The 12,474-nt window shown below is 39.9% G+C and overlaps 1 protein-coding gene across 8 annotated transcripts in view; it reads right to left on the minus strand.

Annotated features, from left to right (window-relative positions):
* Positions 1 to 2,633: 2,633 nt before the first annotated feature.
* Positions 2,634 to 12,474, minus strand: part of ENAH (ENAH actin regulator) — a 101,569-nt gene continuing 91,728 nt past the window's right edge. For all 8 annotated transcript variants that reach the window (XM_065058598.1, XM_065058594.1, XM_065058591.1 and 5 more), the window contains 3 exons: positions 9,201 to 9,279; positions 6,772 to 6,829; positions 2,634 to 5,637 (listed from right to left, as the gene is read on the minus strand). In XM_065058598.1, coding sequence (XP_064914670.1) covers positions 5,600 to 5,637; positions 6,772 to 6,829; positions 9,201 to 9,279 — 175 coding nt within the window. In that variant the 3' untranslated portion in view covers positions 2,634 to 5,599. The remainder of the gene's footprint in view (positions 5,638 to 6,771; positions 6,830 to 9,200; positions 9,280 to 12,474) is intronic.

A 12,474-nucleotide genomic window follows, 5' to 3' on the forward strand; every position in this document is an offset into this window, starting at 1 on the left:
TGAGCTGTGCAGGGTCAAACTGGTTTCACAATACAGTAACTGGGAAAAAAGGTCAAGCAGCACATAACTTACCTTCAACACAGTGGTAATGTATTTTTAGTATGTACTAAGCGTACAGTGATGGGGAAGCAGCCTCAAGATTGCCAGCTATCTAGATTTGCAGATTCCAGCCGCATCCAAACTGGGTTCAAAACCTGTTGGTGAGTTATCAAGCCTCTTGCAGCCCCTGCTCATTTCCAGATGCTTCCTCCCCGCCAGCCTGCACTGAACACTTCCAGACCTCCCTTGCACTTTTCTCCTCTTCTACCCACTCTGTTGCTACTGTTTAATGTTTTTCTCCGCCTGTGTCAGCAGCTTATGGACCGACTCCTAGGGGCTTTGCAAGAAAACCGGGATACAGTTCAGCACACACACAGTGTAGTTAGCATAGATAACTTTATTGCCGAGTTGAAAGTTTTTCAGAGAGCAGGTAGGGACTTAAGTGGCTCCAGCTGGCTGGTGATAAAAAAAATTACAGTTAAAGATGGTAAACACAGGATGATGATGGGAGATCACTTCCAACTCTACTGTACTTGAGCAGCTGCAGAAGAGACCTGCACTTGCAAAGAGAAGTGAAAATGTCACACCAGTGACAGCTCCAGAACACAGAGGAGAAGGTGGACCACATAACTGAAAAGCAACAGTGGCAAAATTAAACATTTCAACAGGGAAAACCATCTGCCTGCAGCTGAGAGCTGCAACAGCCAGAGCAGCACCACGCTTCATCCGCAGCAGCTGCTCCGTGACTTTGCCACTGAACGGTTTTTCAAGGTAGGACACCAGATAAAGAACACTCATTAAGGACACCAAGCTCCATAAAATAAACTTTAGAAAAAACATTTATGTAATGACTAAGAATTCAGCTGGGATCCATTTGTAAAACAGAGGCAATTTTACAAAGCTCCTTGATGTCCAGTGTCACTGTTACGACCAACTCCCTGCACAATAAATGAAGGTGCCGATAACCAGGTACCACGCAGACAGTCGTGCTGTGGATTTAAGGTTTTGCTGAGCTGTCCCAACATCTAGAATTACAACTCGTCTTCCATACCCTGGACAATGATGCCAAGTTCTATTGACACGTTTTTAAATTAAGACTGTAAACCTAAATCAACTTGAATATAATTCCTGATATATCAATTTCAGTCTTAGGCCACCGTCTCCAAGAAATGAAAGTAAATATTTAACTCCTGTCAGGCCTTCATGTGGGCAGACTTAAAGATATACTCTTTGGAATGGGTAAATATGTATTGTGACAGCTGATTTCACAGACTTACTTCTCTCTCCATTAAGACTCTAGATAGCATGTCACTAAGCATTAAATAATCCTCAGCACTTTCATACCCAAAAATCACCCCGTAAGACAAACTATTTAAGTGAACTTTAGCCTGTTCTTCAAGTACTTTGCACTGGCCCCAGATCCAGTGAAATCACCAACTCCTTCCCTTTTCACCTGCTCTCCATCAAAAACCCCACGGTGGTAGCCTGCAGAGTCTGGAAAACTTACAGTCCCTCAAAGAATTGTTAGTCTTGGGTACAAAGCCAGTTTTGGAACTTTTTTCTTGCACTCAATCAGCCCAGCTTTGTTCAGGTACCAAAACCAAAGGAAATATTCTCTTGATTTTGCAAGCTTTGTATAATGAGTCATAAAAGACACGCTGGGAAGAAACATTATAGCACTGGAACTGAGCCTGCCTAAACATTTTCAGAAGAGCCTATATAAACTGATGATAATCACCAGTTTGATGAACCACAGACCACCTTCCCTACTGTCATAGCACACAACTTTAAAAAAAACAGATATTGTACATCTCTTGACACAAATGGACAGGTCTTGTAACATCGTTCAGAAATTTAAATCAGAAATTAACTTGTTGCCTAAACACTACCCCAGTAACAGCAGAGCATTTTAGAATCTAGTGATAATTTTATTTTAAATACCCTTTATAACTCATTAAGGGTGGTGCCAAAATTAGGACCAATTGTTTGCCAAAGCAGGATTATCCCATTAGCTCCGTGAATGAAAAGAAAACTCAACCAAACATCAAAAAACAAGAGCAGGGAAGTACAGCTTTCAGGATGCTAACTCAAGGACATTCAAACAGCTACTCTCAATATTCTGCTATAAGACAAATTGAGCAAAACTGTCATTAGTGTACAGAAAGCTATACTAATCTTCCATGGTAGTTTTTCTTTACTACCAGTATTGAAAACAAGTCATGAACAAAAAAGCAGCAAAAGTCGGACTAACCGCAATTATTTTTTCCCCCATCTTTCCCCCTCCCTCCAAGTTCTCCATCAATACAAAGACCAAAGTGATGCCGTGTGAGAATGTAAATAAAATCTTACATTTAAAATGGATTTGAATTTATGTACAGCAGTTACCGTTCACAAATGTTACACAGTCCCTGCAGTTACATTCTTTGTAAGGTAAGTCTTCATCTTTCTCTACTGAATCTTCTGACAGGGAAACAGAAAGGAGGGGTAGAATCAATGAGTAAGGAATGACCAGAGTCATTACAAATTTGGGGAATTTGAGTAGTAAACTTTGGAGAGTCTTCTACAAAGCTCCAGAAATAACTGGTGGCAACATGTATATATTGCAATTTTATTTCATTCGCTCAAACAAAACGTTAGCATGTAAGAAATTTAAAATGACACAATATGATAAAAATAGCAGAGAATGAACTGAGAAACTAAAAAGAAGATAAACCTAAATGCATGAAAAGTCAACATTCATTAGTGATCTTCTTCAGTCTTTGATTGACACTTGATGCTCGATAACTTCTTAAAACAATGAACTGGAAATCATTATGACTATCTGAAGAGATTTCAGCACCAGCACTAAGATTTTTACATTCAGTTGGTTTGCAGTTGACTTGGTAGCCACTTGCCTATAGTACAAGTTTATCACAGGTCAGATCACAGTGTTGAGGAAAGCGACGCCTTCCTGGCATTAGAAAGGATCCCTTAAACTGCCCTCAGCTTAAGACATCCGTTGTACAAAAGCACAGAACCACCACAACATGGTTTTTAAAGAACTTAGTTACCAGTAAGCAAAGTAATCTTAGCTTCTGCAGTTCATTTTCAATACTGAAATCTCTGGAAACGGTGCAACTGTCAGCAGGACAGGAAATGTCTACAGTAATCTTTAATTCAATCCGATTTTCTGGAAAGAACCAATGCGGCAGTTTGGAATTACAGAAAGTATGGATGTAGAAGCAGCACAAAAGACGACATCTGTTCCTTTTTCTTTTAAACAGAAATCATGTTAATTGTAGACCAAGGCACAAAACGTTTAGTGCATAAGCCAGTTCCTTGCACAATTTAGTAGTTCATCCTTTAATTTTGGACCACTTATACCCATCCATGCTATTCCACTATGCTACTCCTGAACTCTCCTAGAAACAAATCAAACATGATTTCTGACAAGGGTAAACGTCCTTAATGCTCTAAAAGTCCATGTAAAACAAAAAGTTACATCGACAAAGATGAAAATGCCTCCTCTTGTTTTGAGAAAAACAGTACTTGACAAGCTTACTACAGATTTTTTTCTTTTTAAATGCCTTCAATAAATGCATGCAGAAAAATGCTTTTGTTTTTCCTTTTAAAAAATGCGTAATAAATGGAGTAAAGCAATATTTCCACCGTAGTCTTCTCTTAGAATTTGAACCTATAGAAACGGGATATGTTTGAACTGGACAAAAATTTCCCACTGAAGCCTTTCCAAAGCTGTAAGTGCTGCTTTGCTTTGGTGTTCAGCACTTGAGACAGTTTGTTATTGAAAGCATTTGTCCTACAAATGGAGCTGCATATGCTTTTAAGCTGAAACATTAATCTCTCCAAAAGTTGGACGTAAACTTTTATGTTGGATCAGCGCAGATCCCGAAGCAAACATGGCACTGTTACGGCTCAGAAAAATTGACAGTGCAAAGCTAAAGGGAAGATTTTGACCCATATTCTTTGTCCAACGCACTACAGATCCAATTAATAAAATTTCTATTCCACTGAATGGTAGCACATGAAAAAAAGAATTACAAGCATAAAATCTGGAAACCCTGGGAAGCAAAAAGGTATCATCTCCCCTAAAAATGATTCCCAAATTGTTGACCAAACCCAAAGGCATAACATCGCTGTTTTTCAGAGTTTGAGTTGTGTGGAGCTGTGGATTTTCTTGTTGGTTTTGGGGTTTTTGGAAGGAGGGTGGCAGATTAATTAAATGGAAGAGAAGGGGACATCTACTGCGATCTGATATTCCGTCGTTCTAAGGTAACTAAACATTAAACAATCAAAAAAGGAGTCTCAGAAAAGAGCGAAGCAGAGGGTCATGGTAAAAAGGTAAAGGACAACGCACTTACACAGGTGCATCCTCAGTAATTCAGATGCCTACACGTTTGTTCTCTCACCGAGAAATGAGTTAGATTCACATGGGAGTTTCATAACCATCACAGAAGTATTACTGAATTTCAAATAGAAAACTGAAAAAAGATACAAAAGGATCAAGTACCTGGTTCCATTAACATGGTTACTGATAAAAGTCACATTTTCCTCATTATTACACATGCATGTAAGATGAAGAAAAAGTGTAGAAAGTAATAAAAATGTGTCACCTTCCCCCTCCCTCATCCCACATCTTTCTGGGCATAAATTAAGCCTTACAAATGAAAAGGCTACTCTGTGACATGCAATTTTTCTTTTAATTAAAAAGCTGGCTGTGTTGTGTTACATTACAAAAATGTCCACATGCATAAATCTAAAAAAAGCCCCAAAATCTACTGTAAATCTACAACATACTAATGATTTACATTTGACTGCTGATTCGCATTATGTAGAAGTCTTAGATTTGGTAAAGCATCGTAACAATGTAGGAAGGCATCTACATCTTTAAACTCTGGACTTGTATTTGCTTTTTAAATTTTCCTATAAAATTGCATGAAGGCTAAATAGAGAGGCTTCCTATCATAAAATTCCAAATCTTGATATGTCATCACTGTCTAGGCCATTCACTTACAAATATTGCCCCTTAAAAGCACACGTTTCTAATTGTTCCATGTTCTGTGAACTGCACTTCTACACATCTGATCTTTTAAATTATTCATGGAAATATCAGATATGATAGGAAGACAAACCTGAGATACATTTGAAGTACAACAGTATAACTTGCTAACTCCTTCATTAACAAAGAAAACCTCTCTGAAAAGCCTTCCCAAGCTTTTCCCTGTTTTTTGTTTTAACAACAAATTCTGAAACATGTGCAATTTTATCTTGACATGAGTAGACTTCAAAGCACTGTGATCTCGTCTGATAGGTGTAGGAATTTCTGCATAATCATTACAGTAACTTTAAGAGTCTTTTCCACCCTGCTGTAAAGGTCAGAAAAAAGCTGCAAACTAGGAGGGGAATAGCATATCACCAGAGTGATGTGTCTGAAGCTTTTCAGAATAGGTTGTTTCTCCCTCCTTCCAAGCGTCTGTCTGTCTCCGTTTTCTTCTAACAGCTCACAAAACGTAGTCAGTTTTATACCAAGTTAAAGAGTCACATCGGCTTAGTACTAGTCTTTCTATGCAGTATTCGACTTGCTGAGCTCCTGCCTGATAGCTAAAGAAAAAAAAAGAAAGAAAAATTAAAATCCAATAGTCAAAGTCAAGGCAGAAAGACAGAATGTATAACTGACCCCTTACAGAAGGCTCACCCTGTTCCAACACTCATATCATGAATAGCCTATACATGAGATAGCTTCACGTGGCTTCAGACAAGTGCCATTCTCAACCAGGAAATACCCTTTTTCTGCCTGTAACATTTTTCTAACCATCTTATTTTTCAGTTCTGCATCGGCAGCAAGTCTACAACCTTACCTGATGACAATCACTACCACTGGTATTATCAAGAAGCACGTGTCTCAGCTCACTTATTTTAATTGTTTGTTTGTTTTAAGAGCAGCCTCAGGGCCCTCCCTTGTTTGCATCGTACTGTTTGACAAGGCTGCAGCACACAGTGCAGTCAAAATATATGGAAAAGCACTGCACTCTCTGTAGCCCAAAAGCAGACAGCTTTTCTACTGCCCCACTTGATGACATTTGATATTTTACCAGCAGTAATATCAGTTTGAGTTCCCCTTTCCCCCCCTTTCAGTAGCTTGTCACTTTCCACAAAGCCAAGAAAACACCCACCAAGGTACTTAAACACACAGTTTATCTGCTTCTTGACTGGTGGACCTTTAAGATTGTTCTTTCTCAATAATTTCCCTTAATTACAGAAGACTACTTAGGAAAATATCTTCTATTAAAATAAAAATGAAAATAATGAGAATTCTTTTCTTTGACTCTTACCTTACAGACCAAAACGGAAAAGCTAGAAGCATATTCTTAGTACTGAATATGACCAGTTTTGAAATACACACCTCAGAAGCTCAGGATTATTTAAAAATAATCCATCTAGCACCACATGACACAAGGATAACTGCAAATCATGCAAATACAGATTCTGCAAATCACTTGTAAAAGATACTACTTGGTGTCAATGCGTGATGAAAACAAAAAACACAAGAGGGAAAACATACAAGCAGATCAAAGAGATGTGGCACAAATGACAGTATGCCATCAGACTAACAACAAATCTACTTCTACCAACATATCAATCTCAGGCTAGAAGCACATTGTATTTACGGCATTGTGCACCTACAGCTCCATAATCTTAACACTGACCAGCAGCAGCAAAAAGGTTGATACCTACCATCAATGAGTTCTTCCTTTAATTTCGTTAACTCCTTCCTCATTTCATCTAAAATGTCCTACGGTGTCAGAGCATAAATAACAGATTAGTTTTGCAACATGAACAGATCAGTTTTGCCACCTGTAATTTTCTGCAGAGAGAAATTTTTGCAGCCTTTAATCAAACTTTAACCCTTCTGAAACGCATAACTCAGCCTTTATCTTCCAGGTTAATCCTGCAAACCTAAAGCATCCCTAAAACAATCTTACTGGAGGTACAATGAAGAAAACAAAAACGTTCCATAGGAGAGAGGAGTCCTACAAATTGATTCCTATAGAACTTATGAGAGGACAAGAGACATACTGAAATTAGGAATGCAAAAAAGTAGCTAACTAAAACCCTCAAGCCATGGAAACATCAAAAGAAAAAAAAATAAAAAAAAAGAGGGATCAAGTTATCAAGGTATTTCCAGTTGCCAAGTGAAATGTGAGGGAACGAAGGTGATGAAGAGCCATCCCCCGCTTGCTGTTTTCCCCATCCTTTCATCTAAATGGTGTTAACTGACGATTTGGTGAAAATGTTTTTCCAAGCAGAGGTGGGGGGTAGAGTCTGTTTCTGCAGCGGGGACTGTCACCTCCTGGCCAAATCTGCAGTCAGCAGCAAACAACATACACAAAAAACACAACACAATAAAAAAAAGGCAGCTGAGGCAGCTATACTGCTACCATCAGCGTCTCACGGAAGCTGTAGCAAGAGTACCACAAACCCTCATGAGATGACAGAACATGAGTACCCTTTGAACTAGACTCTAAAACACACCTCTTGCAGGCTCCAGAATCACATGGCCAGAACCTGATCTATAACTCTCTGCCTAGCCAGAGCCTGGTGTACAACAATCACTTGGGCTAGAACCTGATCCAGAAGCAACCATTGAGCCAGAACACACCCTATAACCAACCACCAAGCTGGATCTTACTCTACAGCCAACCACTGAGGTGGAACCTGCTCCAGACCCAACCACCAAGCTGGAACCCACTCCAAAACTCCCTTCCCCAGTCAGATCCAAACACCGCTTGTGGAAGATCCCCCAGTTCCAACTCTGCAATTCACACCTCCTCTAAAAAACACTGCCACCAACAAAAGCCAAGGCCCCATAACCAACAACCCCCAAACCTGCCAAGCCTGGAACCCACCCACCATAAAACCAATGCTCTCTCTACAGCCTCCTGAAGGCAGAGCCCCCTGGCAACAGCCAGAACACCACATGGCCCTTTTCAAGGACAGGGATCCAACTTGAGCAGAGCCTTGCCTTGAAAAGAGGCAGATCACACCAATACACTGCGTGCTCATAGTCTCTGTCAGAAAAGTAACTAGCACCATCTCAATATGCTTCTCAAGAAAAGGAGCTTCCACCAGCTCACCATGAACAAATGTGGCCAAAAACCAGTACCAAGATCTCAGACATGACTCCACATACCACACAACTCAGACTGGCACTGAGACAGTGCTACTGCTGTCTTTGCCCAAGCCTCACACACAGCAAGCCACTGGCAGGGCCAGCTACCCCTTGCATACACCCCACCTCTTCAAGAATGTCACATAGACCAAGGACACCACGCTGAAATGCTGCTCACCCATGGGAATCAGTTTCCCCTGCTGCATGTTGGCCTCACAGTTCCTAAAGATTACTAGATGCACCATGAAGCACAACAGGGCAAAAATACTTCTTGGTAGTCAGAGGAACACAAATACCTTACACCCACTTGCTCCTCTGGGGACTCCTGTTCTTAGAGGTGTAGAACATCTGCTCAGTCTAGAGATCACTCATACTGGTAGCTCCTGTCTTCATACAAGTCACAAGAGATCCCCTGACAGGACTCTGGTGGCACAGGTTTGCTGTTTGGCAAGTGCACTTGACAAAGGCCTGTCACCTACAGGTAACTGCTACCGAACATTCTATAGTGTCTTTTCCTCATCTGGCACAAGTTGGCTGCTGCCTTCTTCCCACGAGACTTGACTCTGCTCTTAGCCAGGATAGCTACACCAAAGGTGGTATCACTTGGATGCTCTTTCATCACCGAACTCATAACCATGAGTACCCACATTTGTTATTAAAACATGGTGATACTTGTTCTGCTAGAACTGCTCTGAGGGCTTGTTGTTTGTTTGTTTGGGTAGAGAGAAGAAAAGGTTTTCCAGACAAACCAGATTCCCAGTTCTAGATATAATACGAACGCCATCCTGCGTGTCCTGCCTAATGCAAAAGCAGGAACAAGCATCTGTGAGAAAGTAATGGGGCTGTGTAAGCTGCCATCCTACAGTTACAGCTCCTAACAACACTGAAACACGTCTGGTGAAAAATAATGACTAATAATCACTAAATCATTATTTAAATAGTGAACTAGTTAACAAAACAGTTAATTTTTATATTCAAAGAATTATATACGTACCTGCTTCAATCTGTCATAATCTAGACCTTCTGACTGTACTCCATTGGCACTGGGTTGCCCCGTTGGTGTAGATTTTGGTCTGCAGGACACAAACACATCCATGAATTACTACTCACTCGTTATTACAGGATACACAGGACTCGCCCATCAAACTCACTAACATTTGTCTATCGAAACGATGGCAAAGAATCAGAACGAAAAAAATAGCTGGGAGTGTGGGAGGGTGGGAAAATCAGACAGACCCAAAATACCACATAGAATAGAAAGCAACAATCAAGAACATTTTCCACACACTGGAAATATTAATTACCATAAGAATAAGAGTTATTAGTTCAAAACAAAAACTTTCAGTAGCGGACAGATTTCACTGTCATTGGTTTCTGTCTTTTTTCATAATGGGTGTGAAAAGCTGATTATCTTCAAATGCCAAATGCTTTCCCTTCTCCCTTTTCAACTGCTTACTCATTTCACAAGAAGCTTTCTCAAAGAAACACTCCCACTAACTAATGATTTCATGTTGATGCTGCAACTGTATGAATGTTGTAGAATAACCTTGGCAGATTTTCAACATTTGAGAGTACACGGCTGAGCAACCTTATCTAACTCCCTTCCAACCTAAATCACTCTAACAATTGCTTTCTAAAACTACTGCTTAGAGAGGTTGTGGAGTCTCCTTCTCTGGAGACATTCAAAACCTGCCTGGACATGATACGGTGTGATCTGCTCTGGTGAAGCTGCTATAGCAGGTGGGTTGGACTGGATGATCTCCAAAGGTCCCTTCCAACCCCAACCAGTCTGTGATTCTGTGAAAGCAAATACTGTAACAGCAACAAGATTTATAAGATATTACTTGAGAGGAAGATCTGGTGGTTTGGACTATGTCATGTTCAATGTTTGTGTACATATTATTCTCCAAAGGCATCAAAAACTTGCTTACCAAGATTATATGGCATTTTTAACACACATTTCAGAAGAAGTGGGCTTTCTACCTTCTCACTTCTCTTTACTGATCCCCTTTGTTTGTACAAGGTGTAACTCAGATTGATATATGTACTGCACTTCCACAGGGCCTTGCATGCAGACAGCTATGAACCCGGATGCCAACAACAGGAATACAGAAATGGTTCTCCAAAGCAGGGATGGATGGATGGATGGATGGAGTAAGACAAAGAGGGAGGAATGTTCTGCTCTTCTTAATTACTGACAGTTTATGTCAGGAGTTTTCTGCAATGTTCAGAATTATCACAGTATGCTAATGCTAAGGTAGGGCAGGGTATAAGCTGGGTCCTATTTCACTGTCCTTGTATGTGGCATTATTGAACAAAAAAAGAGCCTGGCCTGAACTCAGTGCCCCACTTCCAAATTCTTACATAGGAAGAATTCAGTAAACACTGCGTTTTTCTGGATTCGTTATCTGAAGGTGCAGCCTTACTTGTTACAATGGAAAGTGGTCAGGAACCAAAAAAAAAGACAAACCAGGAAAAAAGGCACAGTTCTGCACTTTATCTTTTCTCAAATACACAGTATAAATCTTTTTCAGAATAAAGCGGAATGTGTGAGGGGCACAAGCAGTATAGCCATTGTTTTATTTTTTTTTCCATTTATTTATGCATTTTTAATTTAGCCAACACAAAAAGCTGTGTTCTCACTCCAAAAACAAAAAATAGTGAACCTACATATTAGTTTGTTTTTACAAAACTACCACCTTCAGCTTTCATGCATTTTCCCTTAAAAAATAGTGGTTCATCCATGAAGGAATTATCTGATTACACTGTCTTTATTTGGTACAAGCAGAATGAGCCTCATACTGGATTGTCTTGATGACTTTTATAACCTGTCAGGACTATTTTCTTGTTTGCTAGCTGAAGGAAAACACTTGAAATGCAACTCCCAACAGAGAAGGTCATGCACACTAAAATGTTGGTTTGATAATACAGAAACTTTCCAGGTTTGGGCTCTTCCAGCACGTACTTTTACCTCTTTTAAGTTCCCAGTGTGAAAAATATTAAGAAACGACATGTGACTCAAGTTGCCTATTTTTCTCCCTGTAATCTGTATTGGGGATGCCTGTGCCACTGAAGAGCCTGGTGCATTAAAGAGAAAAAAAATCAAGAAAGCCTTCATATACCCTCATAGCTACTGAGTAATTCTGGTGAAAGGCCATTTTAAATTGGCTCATCTGAGCCCATTCATCTTTTCAAAAGGCAGTTAACTCCAGTGTGGGTGGCAGAACCCCACGACAATTTTTTCAGTGCTTCGTGATTATTTCTGTGCAGTGACAAATCAGTTGTGTCAAGCTTAGTCACACCTACTTAGGACAAAACTGTCAGCAGTTAACTGCAAAGCAGAGGCAGCAGAAGGGAATGTGTAACTGTCCCTTTGCTGCTGGATTTTGCATCAGAGAGGTGCAGGGACATCCTGCATTGTTATTTCAGTTTAGGTCTTCAGCTGGAATCACAATATTCAATTGCTACTGCTGTTTAGACAATCAAAACATAAGTTCCAAGAGAGAAATTGCTAACATTATTAATACTCCTTGAAACACAAAGTGAAATACATGAAGGAAGACAGTTGACAAAAATATTCAATAATTTGATAGTGGAAGAAACTGGAATATAGAATTCACCTTGTAACCCTCAGAAGATCTACAGTGAGTGCTAATGCTATGAAGACAAACCACAGTCTGGGATCTTTTAGAAAACTCTTCAGTGCTGAGTTCCTTATGAAAGAATCCCTTGCTCAAAAACATTTATCAAGATGAGATCTTTGGCAATGGCTACTTCATCACATAACCTGATAACTAATGTGCTACTTGCAGTTTATACCTGAAACTATGAACATGGACTTTAAGCAGAATAGCACGAGTTTTTCAGTTTCTCCACATATAGTTCCTGTTCATTTCCATTCACCATCCCTTTGTTCCTGTACACCATGGCATTACGGCCTATGCTCCACGTGACTGCAAAAAGAATCAGTGTCCTCCCAAATGCAATTCCTGACAAGTGGTAACACAGACCTACTACATGCCTTAACGGAAGAACCCAATCAAAGATACACTTTAATATTTGAATACAATTACTTATGACTTCAATATTTTAATGAAATTACTTTGAAGAAGAGGTCTCCACATCTAGACTGCTTCTTGTTTCCTTTGCTTCAGATCTTTAGAATAAAGAGACAACTTTACCACTCATACACCCTATACTCCTGCTAGCTGTCAAACAGCTCAACAGGAAAGCCTCTTTCTAAACTCTACTACTCAAGTCTTAAGACT

This window comes from Columba livia, chromosome 3, assembly GCF_036013475.1.
Source record: "Columba livia isolate bColLiv1 breed racing homer chromosome 3, bColLiv1.pat.W.v2, whole genome shotgun sequence".
Lineage (NCBI taxonomy): Eukaryota > Metazoa > Chordata > Aves > Columbiformes > Columbidae > Columba > Columba livia.